The sequence below is a fragment of the Haplochromis burtoni genome, unplaced genomic scaffold (genome assembly GCF_018398535.1).
Source record: "Haplochromis burtoni strain Fernald_Lab_line unplaced genomic scaffold, NCSU_Asbu1 Contig_7, whole genome shotgun sequence".
Taxonomy (NCBI): domain Eukaryota; kingdom Metazoa; phylum Chordata; class Actinopteri; order Cichliformes; family Cichlidae; genus Haplochromis; species Haplochromis burtoni.
Genome location: NW_024582368.1, coordinates 2,593,798 through 2,612,117, shown reverse-complemented (window position 1 = coordinate 2,612,117; position 18,320 = coordinate 2,593,798). Strand labels below are relative to the sequence as shown.

Genomic DNA, 18,320 nt, shown 5'->3' with positions numbered 1-18,320 from the left:
GTGTGTGTGTGTGTGTGTGTGTGTGTGTGTGTGTGTGTGTGTGTGTGTGTGTGTAACCATTGCAGAGATTGCTCCCTAACACTGGCTGTGTTTGTCATTGTTAGAATGGTTTGGCATGCTATTATGGGTAAAAAAGTTTAAACTAAAGATAGATGTTGATTGGTCTCTTTCTGTACTTCTGTATGACATTAAATGTCATACATACTTGAGGGCTGTATATAATGTTACTACTGGGCACACTGAGTACCATGGCTTTAGTGTTCGGGAAATTGGTGTTCTCTCTATCCTTTTCCTGAGCAAGAAATAACCCTTTTTCCACTGGAAAAAATATATAAAAGCAACAGTTGAAGCAAATTGAGCTGTTTCCATTAGAAAAAGTGAGGATGGGTCATCCTGTGTACGAGGACTGCACAGCAGGTATTTGCTTCAGCTGTTCTTCTCCTCTCCTCTTACTTTTCATTAGTTTTCATTTGATGTCAATTATGCAGTTTTTTTAGATTATATTTATATAATCTAAAAATATAATCTAAAATATATATATTTATATTTTAGATATACATTTATTTTTAAAAAAAATCCTCTTGTCCCTGTTGTCCTTCAAGCTTGGGTCCTCTACCAGAGGTCTAGGAGCTTGAGGGTCCTGTGCGGTATCTTTGCTGTTCCTAGAACTGCACTCTTCTGAACAGAGATCTTGGCTGCTATTCCTGGGATCTGCTGGAGCCACTCGCCTACTGCACCGAGTGCTCTGATTACCACTGGGACCACTCGAGCTCTTTTCTGAGCCCTTGGTACTTCTCCACCTTCTCCTGTTCCTTCTTCCTGATGTTGCAGTCATTAGGTATCACTACATCTATCACTACAGCCGTTTTCCTTTGCTTTTCCACTACTACTATTTCCGGTTGGTACTGATACTCACTAGCCCCCCAGCATCTTTCCTTCCACTTAGCTCATATCCGAGGTAGGCTTGGTTAGCATGGGGGGTCTAGCTCGGGGACCCTTACTGGATACAAACGCCCTGGTTGGGAGTCGAACTCACGACTCCTGTTTCAAAGGCGTGGAACGGTATATACTATTTTTATCTTTTTCTTTCTTTCTTATTATTTCTTTGTTTTTGTTTTTTAAATGTATCGCCACCAATTGGATCACATAGGCAAGCAAAGCATTTTTTGGCCATGGCAACTTTGGAAAATTCTAAAGGAAGATGCATATCACGTCTTAAATGTCACACTTCGCTGGCAGCCAGCCCCGAGGTTGTTGATTTCCAAGCTCCACGGGGCACTATGCCGCTGACCGCAGAGGTGTGGGTGGGATACAAGGTGGAAGGAGGAAAAAAGTGTTTCTTGCGTTTGCCAGCTGCTCCTTTAGCTCACACAGAAGAAACACACAAACATGCACATACATCAATCTCTTCTGTCACAGTTTCACTGCCTGTCACCATGGTGACACCCTAAAGCTACAGCTGTCTGACAGAAGACTGACTGAACTTGCCGTGATTTGTGGATTTTGTGGTTTTGCATAGGCTTACACAAATACTCTCGCAACTTCAATTGGCAATCAGCTGAAAAAAGGCAGAGTTTTTCTCCTCTTTAGGTCAATTGTTAATAACAATCACAGAATTCATCATCCACTTCCTCTGTGGATGCTGTGCAATGATTAGAATTTCATTCAAATATGAACACGTATTAAAACAAATGTTGTTTTCCTTCAGGAAGTGTTTCACTCTTCTCTTCTCTTCTCTTCTCTTCTCTTGCTCTATCAGACCCTTGCCCCAAGCATGTTTTTTTCTGAGTGACATTCACTGGTGGCACATTTAAAGCAGGTTAATATTGATCTGGGCTGAGCAGGTGATGGGTTAAATCGATTATGTATGTGACAGCCCTATTTCCTAAACTTGTAAAGCTTACTAAAGAATGCCTCCAGTCAAACAGAAATAAACAAGATGAAAATGCACAATTTTGCAGTAGTATCAAAAAATCTGTGCATTCAGTAGTGATGTGAGAGACTTCTTGAGATGGCAGAGACACTAAATGGCAGCTCTGCAATGGATGAATTAAATCATAGAGTCTTCTTTTATCAAAATGAAATGTCTAACTTTGATAATCCACAGTTGGAAACGTCAAAGAAAGATTTGATTGAGATGTTATATTCAGTACTTTATCTGGGTGGGTACTGTGACGCAGAAATAAAAAAAAAGACTGATGATTCAAAACCAATCAAAAGGAGATTTAAATCATCCTTTGGAAAGAGTCTTAACAGCGACAATATGCCAGGCCATGTTTAATCATGACAGATCTTTAGAAACTGCGTGGGCGTGTGGGAGGGTGGGTGAGTGCAGGCAGAGAGACAGACTGGAAGACAACGTGCACTCATTTCATACATCGTAACATTTGGGCATTTTAGCATTTTTATTTTGTATAAAAAAACGTGGCACTATTCTTCTTTTTTTTTTTTTTTTTGGAAAAGCGACAACAGTCATAAAATGTGAAAGGGCAATAAGCAGCCTTTGTGAGCTTTTAAGGATGTCTGACCTGGGTATTTTTCAAATCACCATGAAACATCTAACAGAGCTTTTAGTAAAGCAGGTGCATTTTTAGAAAATGCATTCATTTATTTGAAAATTACCACTGTGTTTCTGCTGCTCCATCAAAACATGCTGTCATGTTGTCTCAAATGCTGGTAAAATAAGAATACCCTGACAAAAACAACAACAAAAAAATACTTTAAATAGTGTTTTATGTATTTTTGTCACATATAACACCTTTGGATACTTACATTTTTTCTCTATAGGATGAATAAAAATGTAAAATAGAATCTGAATTTAGGCCTTCTGTCCTGAGCTCTTCACACCAGTCATGATACTTTTTTTTAAATTACTTTTTTTTTTAAATTAATTCTATTAGATGACATTTCTTTTGAGAACATAGTGGAGTAGAACATAGTAGAATGAATGAAAAGTCAGGATTTTATAGGATGTCTCTGATAACACTACCAAGAAACCTTGACTCCAATAAAAAAAAGACTGTAAGCTTTAGAAAATGAATTTAATCATTTTCACAGCAGCTATTTCTCAGCATAAGCAGCTCCAAGCCAGTTTCTAGATGTGTAACAAAGACAAGTACAATATAATTGCAATTACTAGTCAAGAAAAATCATAAAAAAGGTGTCTGGAAAATTCATTTCTTTAACTTTTATATATTTATATAATCAAAATGTTGGAATAATATAGACAAAAAGACTCATTGAGTTAATGTCTGCATACTTTGTCCTTTATAAATGCCAGAGTTACTAACAGAAAGAGTTGACAAGGAAGAGGTTTCAGCCCCTTAATCGCAGTAGAAGTCCATGTCCTGAAAGACAAGCAAAACATCAGGCTCTACTTCCTAACATGGAATGGGGAAAAAAGTATTCATTCATTTAAAAAAAATGTTGCATAAAAGAATTCAATGTACTAACAGTTGTTTGGATCTTAACTGTGTTTTCTGTAAACCTCTGTGTCTCCTTCACCACAGTTGCAGGGAAGTATCCAATGATGCCCATCTGGTCCACGTACCGCTCACTGTAAATCTGCCAGCAAAAATAATATAACTCCAGCAAATTAGCATGCACCACACTCTATATGTATTATGCATAACCTTTCTTACAAAACTTGACATAATGAAAAGCCTGCTCGTTTCAGATACGGTGGACTCTGATATGCAACCAAATGTCTTTTCTTGTCAGAAAAGCCAGAAGGTTTGTGTTTGTTTACCACAGCTGTTGCACATCTTCTGTCTTTCACAACTCAAGTGTACAGTGCCATTAAACAGTGTACAAAATCTGCACATACGCTTCCAGACCAGAAGACTCCAGCGCCCTCTGCTGCAATGAGTTTGGAGTACACATAAACCACCTGACCCTTTCTGAGGTTGAGAAATCGGCAGTCAGGAGATATGAAGTCATCCAAGACTGTGGCCATGGAGAGAACATCTAATACAGCACAGGAAAAATACAAAAGAAGAATGCGAAACATAAGCATCTACTGTTGATTTTGAAACGTGCTGCATCCTGCATGCTCTGCTATGCTTCTGTTTTTAATGCTCAGACTTACATGAGCACTCTGCATCCCCGCAAATCTTCTGGTCTGCTAGTTTATCCATGTGGACAGCCCTCGTGGTCTGGTGGAGCAGTCCCACACACAACAGAATCACCAGTGGATAACCCATCCTCGCCAAAAGACCAAGAACAAGCGACTGTTGTGAGTGTGTGTACGTCCGCATGTGAATGCAGATGTTTGATGGAACTTAAGACTATAAAAATCACAAACACTTCTCTCAGCCAGGACAGAATGGGCTGAGCCCCTTCATCACACATCGACTACCCAATCAGTGTCGAGTCTCAGAAATTCCAAACTCTGTAAGTATTCATTTCCATCAGGGGAGTTGGCTGACTTTTCTCAATTCTCAGCCTCTTTGCAGAAAGAAAGTTTGCTGTAAACTGTAAGTGTTACACTCTATAAAAAAACACATTCGTAAGCAGTAAAGGCCTTTAAATGCTATTTCTTTACAGTCAACCAGCTTTAAGATTTATCAAATCGATTTAACCATAAACCATCTTCAATAAATATGCAAATAAAGTACTGTTCAAAAGTCTTATGCTACCACTCATCCCTTTAACTTTTGCTTCCAAGAAGCCAGACTTTGTTGTAATTTTTTAAGTTGTCTTGAGGACTAGTTCTTTAGTTTTCTTTGTAGGCCTTTCAAAGGTTTTCTTTGAACACTGGCTGCTGACTCATTTTCTGTCCACTCTTTGCACCTGACTACTTTCACTGACCGACCTATGAATCACTGAAGCAAAACATGTTTACTTAACTCATAGAATCAACCAGTGTTGAGTCTACACATAACAGACAACTTCGCAAATAATCTATTTTAAATTGTATCTTTTTAGCTGCCTGTTGCCAAAACACATCAATTGTTCCCATGTCTTTAACTGAATTCCAGAATAATGCACAAGATAACACAGTTTGACAGGTATAAAATAGTATTTTTGCACCAATAAGGCAATTCCAAAGGCGCTATTAGCTAAAATCTTGCTGTATCTCGGCAAAGTGTGCAGTGTGTCCATTAAAACATTTGAAATTGGGGGACAAAACAAGAAGCAGCCTACAAACCTGTCTATAGCAAATGAAAATCATGCTCTTAATAAACAGAAAAAGATCCACCAGAGACTTGACACGGGAGCTTAGAGGTATATCTGGGCCTTCAGTTGATCCATCTACTGTTCACTGAAGCTTAATCATCAATTATCTCAGTGGAAGTGTGGCTGCATGCTTGCATGCTTAAGAAAGGGAAACAGTTAGAAAACGCTGAAGTATGCCATATTACACAAGATTTTCATCAATATGTAAAAGGGAGGTCAGGTTAGACATACAACAGTGAGTGCCTACAGCCCTCTGTGAAACACAGCAGCAGTTGTGTTAGTGTTTTCTTAAAATTGTTGCAAGTATGATTGTAGAAAAGTACCATCAGATCCACCATGCAATGCCATTTCTGTAGTGTGGGATTTGCAATTGCTTAATTTTGGCAACGATCCAAAACACACTGAAAATGCCTGGATACAAACACACACACGCACTATCAGTCATGGATTGACCTACTGAAGCAGTGTGGGATCATTTTGATAGCGAAGAGAATGAAAGGCAGCCAACAACCAAAAGAAGAGCTTATAATCTCCTGGGGAACTAATCCAGAAGACTACTTAAAGAAACTGCAAGAAACCTTCCTAAGACAGAGCTCATCATCATGCTGAAGAATAAAGCAGCCATACAAATATTGACTTTCAAGCTAGTTAGACTTATACAGTTTTTCTCAAATGCTAAAACACATGTCACAAACGTTACCACCAGGTCCCCCAATGTCCAAACACAACACCCTTCTCTAAAGCTACATAAACACAACCACACCTTCCCACTGCAAAACTCAAACTCCCACACCAAGAGAGCAGCTCGAAGCTGTCAAAACTGTAAACACTATACACAGCATTACACACTACAGCAAAACAATTGAAAACACAATGCTCAATTTGTGAGAAGGTTCTTTGTTTCATAACTGCCAATGCATATTTTAGAAACTATACAGTAACGGATCGTCGTAGATCTCTGCAGAGGATTAGGCATTTAGATTTGTGAGTTTCATATGAGTAGTATAAATCTATAGAAAATCCTGCATGTACGTACACTACTGTAACACAACTCAATGCAAAAACAGAATCTATTGCACACAACAGTAATCTTGAAAACATGAACAGGGTGTGAAGTTTTTTTATTTACGTTATTCACACCACACACACACCACAATCACTGTGCGGCATCATGTCGCTGAGCTGTTGCTCGCATCTCGTCCGTAATGATGGTGCGAGGTTGTCTTGCTCTCCCTCCTGGACCTTCTCCTCTCCCATGTTGGCCTCCTCCTCTTCCTCCTCTCATTTGAACTCCTCTTCCTCATTGGCCTGCTCCTCTTCTTCCAGGGCCAGCTCTTCTCCCTCCTCTGCATCAAATTCCTCTTCCCCTGACTCTGCCTTCATCCATTGTGTTTGTTTGGAATCTTCAGCATACTGTGCACTCTGAACTTGCTTTTACATGTGGGTACAGCATTAGCAACAAGTGTCTTCAATTTTGAGTCATTGTGTGTAGTGAATGACGCCAGGTGTGTTCCCTGTGTTCAAAGATTGGTGACTGTGGCAAGCATTTTGCATCACATGGGCTTTCATTTGAGAATATGAGCAGAGTTGTTTTGCAACATGTGTTTTAGCAAGGAAAAATGTGTTTAGATTTATGAGTACAGAGGGTTGTGTTTTGTGAATTGTGTCTTCATGTGACATGTGTTTATGGTACTGGAATATGGTGGCTACATTTAGTAAATGTGTTTAGACTACTGGTCATTTGGGTTACAGGATTGGCTTTTGTGTTTTAACATTTGAGAAAAACTGTAAATGTTACTGCAACTCTGTTTGCATTTATGTTTGCACACATTTCAATAAAAGCCTGCACCTAGTTCCCACTTTACTAGCAAAATATAAAGAAACAAAGGGTGACAAGACTTTTGCACAGCATTGTGATTCATATCGAGTTTGTAAAATGTTTATCTTACACATCACTTCCTTTGGGTGTCGCTAAAGCGGCTGAAAAAAATATAGGTCAAACAAAATTACTTAATATTGTGTAAAATTGGGTACCGGATTTTGCATTGATTTTAACTGTCTGTGAAACATCTTATATCCAGACTTGAATTGAAAAACCTTGCGTATATGACGTGACGTGTAAAGAAATAAATCCCATAATCTTAGCGGTACAAGATGACAAAATCACAAATTTAATATGTAAATACCTAAATAAATACCTAAATGTAAATACCTTACAACGTTGAAGGTAAATGTGCTTGACGGTCATGAGGTTCTGGTTGAAATATAGTTCGATTGCAAATATAACAACGCCCAATCAAGTTTAATTTTTCAAATAGTAATCTATTTGAAAAGTTCAATGTTGTCCTTTCACCCACTGTGTTCTCGGGATCCCGAAGATTTTATATATAAGACCTGTATTTTCAACACATCTTGTCTAACTTATGGTCAAGAAATCACACCATTTTACAATTCCCTCAGTTTCTTTTCGCTGCTTGCTGGGTATCAATTCAACAAACCACTTTCAGTTTACCTGGCTAGATGATAATTGTTAGTAATTATAACGTCTTTCTTAGCAGCTGAAATAATAAAGTTGAATCTTCCCAGAAATACCATACATATACAAAACCCGAGGTAATAAAGCCTCAAGGGCGTTGGCATGCAGGTCACATTCCTTATAATTAAACTGGTGACATATTTTAGATGTCATCAACTTTGTAAACAAACTGGACATTACGCACTTATTTCCTTCATCTGATGCAAACCACTGAAAACCGAGTGTGTTTACATCTAGATGTAGGCGGGTGGGGTTTAAACTGACATGCAATGTGAGTAAATAGGAAAACAAAATGAACCTCTCCCTCACGCTACGCAGTTATTTAAAACAAACGCACCATTGGCATTTGGCTGTGACGTAAGCATACTGTAAACTCAAAGCCGTAGTCTCGGCCGGTGCTGTTATTGTTCAGTTCGCGGAGTTTGGGGGGAGGGTATTGCTTTATTTTTTTATTTTGGGGGCTGCACACTGCCATTATCGGGGTAATTACAAGCACCCCAATGCCTGGCCCGAGGTATATATTATTTATATAGCGTCAGAATCTGTCTAAGTAGTTGTAAGCTAACAAGTTAGGTCCCAAAGTAGCCGATGGATGCGCGGGTATCGGAGTTATTTGGCTCAGGAAACGGACACAGCTCTGGATCTGGTGGTGTGTCCAGCGGCAAGCCTGCGAATGGCTATGGGGTAGCCCCCAAAAAATCCTCTGCAAAGAACAAGAAAGCAAAAGCTCGATTATCCCGCAACTTCAAACCAAGCAATAACACCCCGTATCTACCTCCAGAGGTAAGGCTAAAAATACGCACACAATTAGCTATTTCGAGCTAATATTTCCCGGGCACTGGAAAGCCTGTCACTAAGAGTAAGCAAATGGATTTTTGTCTGTTGTAACGCTACTCGTAGGTTTGTCATTGTATTTCCTGTTTTGAGGGTTAGCTTCCCCACTATTGACTTGTCTTTGAACCTGCAGTGACACGTAGCTAGTCGGTACAAAGAAAATGAATGGTACCATTTCAAGCGTAGAGGTTTTGCGTTTGCTGTTGGCTTACGACTTTCTATTTACAGTAGTTTTGCAGAAATAGGCCTAACGTGTGTTAATTGAAAGTTTTTTTGATTAAAAAAATGCAAGTATTTTGCTAGCTAGCAAAAGAAGATCAGCTGTGTTTGTAAATAGGGGGCGGGTGCATAGCTCAGCCAGCCGACCTCTAGATAGTGATACTGTGAGTGTCTGACATTCACTCAGCCAAGGACTGTGTTACTACACAAAACTTTTTTTTTTTTTACATGTATTTATTTATTTATTTATTTATTGTACAGTGACCTCCGTGTGTTGTCATTACCCACCAGCTGCGTTTTTTAAACGTGACACTTAATCCTAAACTGTTCTTTAACCTTTAAAATTGCTGTCAGCTGATCACTGAATATAACTAGGTCCCCTGTCATAAGTGATTACATGACAGATATTTTCGCGACTTGGTTTACCTTAAATGTATTGATTTTGACTTTTAAGCATGTGTATGTAATGTGTAATAACATATTAAGTCGCTGTGTAAGGCTAAGGAAGCGGTTAGCCTGTTTGTATAGCTCTCAGTGACTGCCTATTCATAGAGAACACTGACTGCACATTCAGTCAAACTGCTTTTCTTTTTCTCTGTAAACAAATCAATAGTCTGTTGTCTTCCTTACAGTTTTACAGCTGTTGTTTCTTTTCTGTCTCTCTTTGTTTTACTCCCTGTCTCTTAGGCTGAAGAGGGAAATATAGAGTACAAGGTAAGCAAATTACTGTGACGCAAAGTCTTTGTTTTGTTCATAGAGCTAAAATGCTTTACATAACACCATAAAACTGATTTATATATGGATCAATTCTTGTGATGTGGATGTTATTGGAAATTTATCAGTATGCAGTATGTGTGAATATATAGGGGCAGTCTTTCCATTGAAATATAACACCACTGTGGATTAACTAGAGCAGGGCTGCCCAATCCCAGTCCTCGAGAGCTACTATCCTGCAGCTTTTAGATGCATCCCTACTCCAACACAGCTGAATCAAATGGTTTGATTACCTCTTCAGCATGCCATCATGTTTGGCAAAGGCCTGATAACAAGCCATTCATTTGATTCGGGTGTGTGGGAACAAGGATGCATCTAAAAGCTGCAGGACGGTAGCTCTCGAGGACCGGGATTGGGCACCCCTGAACTAGAGCATTTGTAGTATCAGGACAGCCGCTTCTTGTCAATATAGAGCTTTTTTATTGCCTTGGTCCTACAGTAATCATTTGTTTATGTCCAAAATAGTGTTGAGTACTAATTAGTAATTTCTTTTCTTGAATAGCTCAAGCTAGTGAACCCCACACAATACCGCTTTGAGCACTTAGCAACACAAATGAAATGGCGACTGCAGGAGGGCCGAGGTGAAGCTGTCTATCAAATAGGTGTCGAGGACAATGGCATGCTGGTGGGACTATCAGAGGAGGAAATGAGGGCTTCACTAAAAACGCTCCATCGGCTTGCAGAGAAGTAAGTCCAGTATTTTTATTCCGTTTACTGACTGATAGTTATTCTGCTGTTGTAGTTTACCTCATCTACCAAAACACAAAGAACTGTACTTACGTTTGTTTTTCGTGACAGAGTTGGAGCGGACATCACAATTTTAAGAGAGCGAGAGGTGGACTATGACTCTGATGTGCCTCGTAAGATTGCTGAAGTTCTCATTCGCAAAGTGCCAGATGACCAGCAGGTTAGTGTGGCTACCTGCACATGGATATCTCTGGATGTTTAAATTCTTGGGCATTTTTAAGTCATTTTGGTGTTGTGTTTTTCTCCTTAGTTCTTAGACCTACGAGTAGCCGTACTGGGCAATGTGGACTCGGGCAAGTCCACTCTTTTGGGTGTTTTGACACAAGGTGAGCTGGACAATGGACGGGGAAGAGCGAGGCTCAACCTTTTCAGACATCTACATGAGATTCAGACTGGACGTACTTCGAGCATTAGCTTTGAGATTCTTGGCTTTAACAGCAAAGGAGAGGTGAGAAAACGTCCTCTATCAAATAATATATATTACACCTTATTTATGTACTTTTACATCAGTTGTGATAAGTAGCAAAAAGTAAATACATCCATTATATCATAATTTTTACAATTTTGGATGTTTTACTACAGATTCCTATTCTGATATATATTAAACTACTCCATCTGCATGAAATGTTAGTAACTGATAGCTAATTTTGTTTGTTTGTTTGTTTTCTTTTTTTAGGTTGTGAATTACAGCGAGTCTCGGACAGCAGAGGAGATTTGTGAGAGTGCCTCTAAAATGATCACATTCATTGATCTGGCGGGTCACCACAAGTACCTGAAAACCACCATCTTTGGCCTCACCAGTTACTGTCCAGATTTTGCAATGCTTGTGGTCAGTGCGAATACTGGAATTGGTGAGTATTAAGTGAACGATTTAATTTTCTCCAAGTTCTATTCAAATGTAACTGTTGTTGTGCAAGATAGTAATGCAGTTTGCTGTTCTGGTTGAGAGATAACCCATGTTTGTGCACACCATACCCCCACACTGTAGTGCACAGTTATGGCTTGGCACTTTGCTGACATGTGATAGCTGAGGTTATGCAATAAACCAACCCTCATCTTTGCTTGGCAGTGTAAGTCCCAAAATATCTCAGATATCATAATTTCAGGGCAGAGTACTTTGACCCACTGGGGATAGTGCTGCGCTCTTGCAAAGCTAGTGTGTATTTCAGCATTGCACTTGACAGTCACAAGAGGTTTTCTCAAATCTTGCAAGCATTTGGCCTTTTCAGTGGGGTTAAGGCTTGACATGTGTTTTTACCATATAACCAAAGATAAGAAGAGAGTTCAAATAAGTTGATCAGGTGCTACACTCTTCCAGAGGCAAAAGAAACATGCTGATTTGCATATTGTTGTGATGCAAATCGGATCTTCACAGTCCAGCTTTACCCAAGTTCTTCCTGTATTTTTATTCTTCTGTAAAAATGAAATCACTAAACCTTACTTCAGCATTATGTTTCACATCTTGTTCTATTTATAGGTAATGTGTTATTGTATAATGTGCTCAACCCCAACATTTTCATGATAGCATTAGCTGACATTGAGTGCAGGAAGCTTGTATCCAGGAAGGACCTACTTGGAAACCTGAGCCTCCGAGACTCGTTGGTCAGCCTAAACAGCTTTCTGTTTTATATTTGAAAACATACTGTTTGATTATGTTTGCTGTTAGATCTGAAAATATAAATATGAATAAGTGTTGCACTACAAAGCCGTTTGGGATTTACACCAACAATACCAGGTGGCACACCCTTAGACTATTCACCCATTGTGACACACAGCATTTCAGTGTGTATCAGTGAACACAGATAAGAACCCTTTGCTCAAGGCAAGAGACCATCTGGAAACAGTCCTCTATGCAATACACCAAAGTAATATATTATTATTAAGAAAGCTGTAGTTTTGTTTACGTTTCGCAAGTGGCACTAAAGCCTGTATAGGAAACCTGAGCCTTTGAGATGTTAGTCATTAAGTGCTGTAGCTCACATCCGGTTGGAGTTATTGGATGAGCTATATGCATCTGCTGTTAATGCATGGCTGTACTTTTGGCTTCTCCCTTACTCACAAGGGGTTGTTGCGCGTTTTTCATTTGGTAGATTTTATCCCAGATTTCCCGACACAGCCCCAAAGGGCTTTGTGTCACTTCCTGGGAGCGAACAAGAGATCTTTCACTTTTAGGCCGATATGAAAACCATGACATTACAGAGCCAATAAAAAAATATATATATTTTCAGCTGCTCTTATTATTCACAAGGGGTTGCCACAGCAGTTAGCTCTGCCTGTTTGATTTGGCAGTGTTTTTATGTTGGATGCCTTTCCTGACACAACCCTGATGGGATTTGTGTTTTCTTCCAGGGTTGAACTGCTATTTAAGCTTATTTTGATTATATGAGTTGACTGATTCCATGCCAAAATAAGTCTGTGTTATTTTCCGAGGCTGTTTATTTCTAAACAGTATTAAATTGAAATACTGCAATTTCATAAGCAGTTAGTTTTAGTGCTAACGCAAAAACATAACTGATTATTAAATATTAAAAAATACTAAAGGGTTTATTGGGCACAGTCAGAGTATAATTAAATGCTTCAGAAAGTCCTATCTGTACTCCTTGTTTATTTACACTGTTCTGCAATGGTTTGTCTATCTTTGAGTAAATAATTAATAACACTGTCAGCATCAAACAAATAACTACACTCAGTAAAAATAAAGGTAATTTAAATAATTTGTAACAACAGGATAATACATTTATTTCTGATTTTTAGCAAAATAATTAAAAACACATTAAAGTACAATGCATTTTTTTCATAAAAAGGGCATGGATAAATTAAGTTCCTAAGTGTATATTTGTTTATACTTAAATAACCCTTATTAATGCAGCGTAGCTGTTACTGTGTTTATGTGGGTGTCTGTTCTAAAATAGGACATGCAGGGAAAATGGGGTCAAGAATGTAGATAGGAAGGGACATGCCGTCTGCAACCCAAGAACTACAGCTTTAATTATGAAACAGCGTAATGGATCCATGTAATGCATAGGGCTTCTCTTGGGTTGTAACTTTTAAGCTAAGAAGCCAAAGGGCGAGTAATCTTTTTGCATCATTTAGTTATGCTTTACTTTTTACTGCACTGTGACACATTCACCTCACCTCAATTTTTTTTTTCAAAACTCAGTTTGTGTTTTTCTGAAATGTGAATCTTCTTGAGACCAAAATTAAGAGAACATGAGAAGTCACTTTGTTTAGAAGAGCTACTATTTGGCACTCGTGGAAACATCAGAGACATAGTTACAGTATATGTTTGAATACTTTGAATCAGTCCTATCCTCAAACTGTTTCTCTAATGACATAAAAGTCTTTTATTGTGGTATGTGCTATATAACCCTTCGTGTATATAGTCTTTGATTTGCATTAAGTCTGGGTTTGTAGATAAGCACTCTTATGCTAAGCAATAGGTGTTTGAGACTCAGAGGGCAGCTGTTGTGTTTGTACAAAGAATAAATCCCCTGTTTGAATTGGCGTATCTTTTTAAATTTCTTGCAAAGTCTTATTTGGATTACCGAGTCAACAGTTGGAGGTTTATAGGTTGGATTTAGCTTAGGCAATAGTATTTACGTGTGTTTAGGAAGACTTCATCCCTTCTGAAAACATGACATTAAATAAACATTGCCTTTGTCTGCTTGCTTGTGAAAGCTATTTTTGGTGAACAAGTAGTAGGCAAGATATAAGCAATGCAAAATCCCAGGTAAATCCTCTTTCTTTCTTCCTCTCCTTCTCATTCTTTTCCAGCTGGTACCACACGGGAGCATCTTGGCCTTGCCATGGCACTGAAGGTTCCCATCTTCATTGTTATCAGTAAAGTGGACCTCTGCACACGGGCCACTGTTGAGCGCACAGTGCGGCAGTTGGAGCGTGTCTTGAAGCAACCAGGCTGCAACAAGGTGCCCATGGTTGTAAGCAGTACAGATGATGCTGTCACAGCAGCACAGCAGTTTGCACAGTCACCAAGGTATGAAACACACAAGTGCAGTTTTCCATTTAATAACATGCAGTTAAGTTTGCACTCCTTCTATAATAAATACTGTAAACAAAAACTGGAAAGTAATCATTTTTATTTTGTCCTGAAACTCTCTCTCAGCATCACGCCAATCTTCACCTTGTCCAGTGTTTCTGGAGAGAGTCTAGATTTGCTTAAAGTTTTCTTCAACATCATCCCTCCTCTGAGCAACAGCAAGGAGCAGGAGGAACTAATGCAGCAGCTAACAGAGTTTCAGGTCAGTCTGAAATAATTCAATTCAGTTCAATTCAATTCGATTTTATTTATAGAGCGTTAGTTTCCAGCAACTGTCGCCTTAAGGCGCTTTATATTGTAAGTTACAGACTCCACAACATTAAAATGAAATAAAGTTTGTCTGTCCATGCAAAATGATCTTCTGGCTGTGAGCTACTGTCTTCCAAATGCACAGTGTAAATACACAGATTATTTTGATCTGAATGACAGCCATGTGCATCATTGCAGGTGGATGAGATCTACACAGTTCCAGAGGTGGGGACAGTGGTTGGAGGTACTCTATACAGGTCAGTATGTTGAAATTATTGTTTCATTACAGGTTAAGTGGGTTCTTTGTTTTTAACCCAGAAATCCCTCTGACTCGCTATTCTCTCTGGTCTTACAGTGGTATTTGCCGTGAAGGGGATCATCTTGTAGTAGGGCCCACAGACTCGGGTCAGTTCCACCAGTTGACCGTAGGCAGCATCCAAAGGAACCGCTCGGCATGCAGGGTGCTCAGGGCGGGCCAGGCTGCTACACTTGCTCTGGGCAACTTTGACCGCTCATTATTGCGCAAGGTCAGACTCAGAGCTTGTCTAAATTAGTGTTTTATTAGTTAATCACATTAAAAGTATAATATATCTATCTATTGGTTAATGTAAATTGCAGTAAAAGAAACTTGGAATTTGAAATCATTATTTTCATACAAATCTGAACTATGTATGTACACCATCCATATGTTTTCCACTTACAGGGCATGGTGATGGTGAGCCCAGAGATGGATCCTACCATCTGCTGGATGTTTGAGGCTGAGATTGTCCTGCTTTTCCATGCCAAGACCTTCCACAAGGGCTTCCAGGTTACTGTGCACATTGGCAATGTGAGACAAACTGCAACAGTGGAAGCAGTGTATGGCAAGGTTGGTCCATCCGCTGAGCTAAAATGCTCTCATTAACACAGAGAAAGTGAAAAAATGGTGTTTTCAAGGCAGGAGACACACTCATCAATAAATCCATGTTTGTCACAGGCTACGTGGTTTATTAACAGTGTGGGGTCCTTAGGGACTAGAAAAGCGCTATACAAATGCAGGCCATTTAATAGCTGGTGACCAATGGAGTTAAATCCTCAGATGGGTGTTCAGATTTGTCGTGTAGAACATAATCCATTTCTTTCATGGTGAGCACAGTTGCTCCTCTCTTTTACAACAGAAGTACTTCCTTCTGCTAGCTACAAGCAATCTATTGCCAGCTACAAGAGTACTTAAAGATGTGAAAGGCTCTGGGTAGGTGTATCTTGGTTTTCTCACATTATCAGTCTTTCAAACCAGGAATCCAAAAAACTATTCTGTTTAGCGTCTGCTCTGAAATGATACAGCAGTGATTCAAAACAAGAGAAACCAAGAATTTTGATACAATCCAGAATTATAACAAATCCTTTCTGGGATTTTTTTAAGGACTCTATTGGCACTACAGAGCTATTTTATTTGTTTGTTGAGTGTGTGCCCTTTAATCTTAATCTTGGTGTCACTATTCCACTGATTGATTTTAAAATTAAATCTGCAAGTTTAAAAGTGCAATTAAATATACACAGAAACACTCATCTTTCATTTAAAAGAACAGCCCACAGGTTAATTTCTAATTTAGTGCCACTAAAGCCTCTGCTGCTGTATTTGGCCCAGATCACCTATCTCATTAATAATCCTGCCTTTGTTTGATTCCTGTTCTCGTGCTACACCACTGTACAACAGGAGGAGCTGAGGACGGGAGAGAAAGCGGTGGTTCTCTTCAAGTTCATCAAGCATCCAGAATATCTGAAGGTGGGAGCAAAGATTCTCTTCAGAGAGGGGGTAACCAAAGGTATCGGGCACGTCACCAAGCTGCTTCCCATCGTCGAGTACCAGCCATCCTAAAGACGAGATGAGGATGAGGCCTAACATTCTTCAGGCAACCACAGAACCAAACACCGTCCCACCTCAAAACAGAGTGCTTTAAAAACCACCTCCTGCTTTCTCCAAAGGCCACGCTGCCAAGTTCCCTTCACAGTAAAAGCCTTTTTGCACGATTCTGTTGTCTCACCATGTTCCAAAGCTTTGTCACCTTCTTACATTTTGTTCCTTAGAGCCTTTTCAGTACCTGCTGATATTTTCCATCTGCTTTGTGTTGTTGAGGCTTAAAAAGTGTTGCTTTTCTTGGTACTGATGAGAAACCTTTCATCCATATCTACAACACATTGACCAAGCATCATCTACCAAAGTTCGCTTTGGAAACTTTGAAAACTGCATTCTGGCCTTTACAACGAGGTGCTGCTCACACAGTTTACACCTAAATGCACTGTTAATACATACTTCAACAATATGCTCACATGCATATTTGCACTGAGGTATAAACGCCAGCGATGATATACCCGTGCCAGGTAACTGTTTTTATAAACTCAACAGTTGCAGGTATGGAATGATTTCACACCAGTGTAAAACAAGGCGCAAGTGTCACCGCCTCACAGCGCAGTGTCTGTGCAAAGTGCCTGACTGACAATTACAAACTTTTATATGCTCTTAAATCATCTCCTTGTCATAGTAACTGCTGTGTGAGCAGGTCAGAAGCTTCATTATCTTGCGTTGAGCTTTGTTGTTTCATCACTTTTATGAAGATAACGGAGAGCATTGTGTGGTATGAAAAGCTAGAACATGGCCCAGTTTGTATGTCAGTCTGCCAGGATAACTCACATTGGCAATTACTTTTTAACTGTCACATTTGTCAGTGAGAACTATTTTTTTCTTTAATTCACAAGTACTGCCTCACAATAGGGCGGTAAGATGATAATGATCTTGCTGCCTGTCTTTCAAGTGCTTTAGTTACTCAGGTCAGTGTAGATATTGTATTAGACAGCATTCCACTTTCACAGAACGACTCCAGTGGGACGTTGTTGCTAATTTGGGTCGAAAGGAGAACTGATGAAAAACAGATACTCCAGATTCTCCCAAAGTGATGCGTGTGATTACACATTAGTATGTGGAACTGCCTACTGATGCAGCTTTATTTAAGAGCAATTATGTTAAAGGTACTTGATGTACTCTTCACTTAAGTTACTGATGTCACAAACTCGAAGGGGTTTAGCATAGTGCCTAATGGAACTCCTATTCAAGAAGCCTTCCATTACAGCCCATTGTTTTATAACTTAGTAAAAAAAAATGAAGTTGGTGCTATTGGAAAACTTTTGATATTTAGAGGAAAAAAATGTAATAAGTGAACGTTAATTACTGCTCTGTTCACGCCTGCTGTTGGCCTCACCATCTGTCTTTCTATTGCATGTTGACGTGACTTATACGCGCATTCAAAGTTTGTATTGTTTTTTTGCACCGACATCATTGATGCACAGTGTGTGTGTGTGCAGGCAAAGACAGGTAAGCTAAGAATGCATTTCAACCAAAATATTTTATAGCATTTATAAAGAGTTCAGGTGTTAAAATATGTTTTACCGCATCTCGGAAGATTTTTATAGATTTGTAGTAGTTCTGGATTTTACAATTCATTCAAAGATTTTTCAGTCTTCTTCTTAACACCAGCTTATTTTCACTCTTTTGAAATCCTTTGAAGTCAGTTTTCCTTTTAATTCAACGTGTATTTTGATCATTTTCTGGGTGAAATGCAATATTTATGTACAGATCCAATTCGTGTATTATGATGTACATGAATAAAAGTTTTATTGTCACTTTAGCAGCTGTTTAACAGTGTTTTTTCAAAGTAAAATGTGACATTGCAGTGTTTTAAACGATATATC

General features: G+C 39.1%; 2 protein-coding genes across 3 annotated transcripts; one reads left to right on the top strand and one right to left on the bottom strand.

Moving 5' to 3' along the window:
- Positions 1 to 2,885: 2,885 nt before the first annotated feature.
- On the bottom strand, positions 2,886 to 6,502 carry LOC102289635 (otoraplin). Of its 2 annotated transcripts, none has more exons than XM_005914093.3 (4): positions 4,088 to 6,502; positions 3,827 to 3,966; positions 3,472 to 3,564; positions 2,886 to 3,347 (listed from the first exon to the last, which is right to left on the bottom strand). In XM_005914093.3, the coding sequence occupies exons 1-4, from the start codon at positions 4,254 to 4,256 to the stop codon at positions 3,324 to 3,326; spliced, it is 426 nt and encodes a 141-aa protein (XP_005914155.1). In that variant the 5' UTR covers positions 4,257 to 6,502; the 3' UTR covers positions 2,886 to 3,323. The 2 variants fall into 2 exon arrangements, with proteins under 2 accessions (XP_005914155.1, XP_005914154.1); XM_005914092.3 differs by having other exon boundaries at positions 3,454 to 3,564; positions 4,088 to 6,499.
- A 1,571-nt stretch (positions 6,503 to 8,073) lies between these two features.
- Positions 8,074 to 18,256, top strand: gtpbp2a (GTP binding protein 2a). The gene is made up of 12 exons (XM_005914091.3): positions 8,074 to 8,497; positions 9,455 to 9,481; positions 10,044 to 10,228; positions 10,340 to 10,448; positions 10,539 to 10,736; positions 10,965 to 11,139; positions 14,063 to 14,282; positions 14,412 to 14,547; positions 14,793 to 14,851; positions 14,950 to 15,121; positions 15,298 to 15,462; positions 16,291 to 18,256. The coding sequence occupies exons 1-12, from the start codon at positions 8,303 to 8,305 to the stop codon at positions 16,450 to 16,452; spliced, it is 1,803 nt and encodes a 600-aa protein (XP_005914153.1). The 5' UTR covers positions 8,074 to 8,302; the 3' UTR covers positions 16,453 to 18,256.
- The last annotated feature ends 64 nt before the right edge of the window (positions 18,257 to 18,320 follow it).

What these genes read in the sequence shown, in the direction of transcription:
- gtpbp2a (XM_005914091.3), top strand. Translation starts at nt 8,303, where the DNA reads ATGGATGCGCGGGTATCGGAGTTATTTGGCTCAGGAAACGGACACAGC. An exon ending in CAGTTTGCACAGTCACCAAG is followed by an intron (nt 14,283 to 14,411) that starts GTATGAAACACA and finishes ACTCTCTCTCAG; the next exon opens with CATCACGCCAATCTTCACCT. An exon ending in GTTGGAGGTACTCTATACAG is followed by an intron (nt 14,852 to 14,949) that starts GTCAGTATGTTG and finishes CTGGTCTTACAG; the next exon opens with TGGTATTTGCCGTGAAGGGG.
- LOC102289635 (XM_005914092.3), bottom strand. Translation starts at nt 4,256, where the DNA reads ATGCGGACGTACACACACTCACAACAGTCGCTTGTTCTTGGTCTTTTG. An exon ending in CGGGGATGCAGAGTGCTCAT is followed by an intron (nt 3,967 to 4,087) that starts GTAAGTCTGAGC and finishes GTGCTGTATTAG; the next exon opens with ATGTTCTCTCCATGGCCACA. An exon ending in CAGTTAAGATCCAAACAACT is followed by an intron (nt 3,348 to 3,453) that starts GTTAGTACATTG and finishes CTTGTCTTTCAG; the next exon opens with GACATGGACTTCTACTGCGA.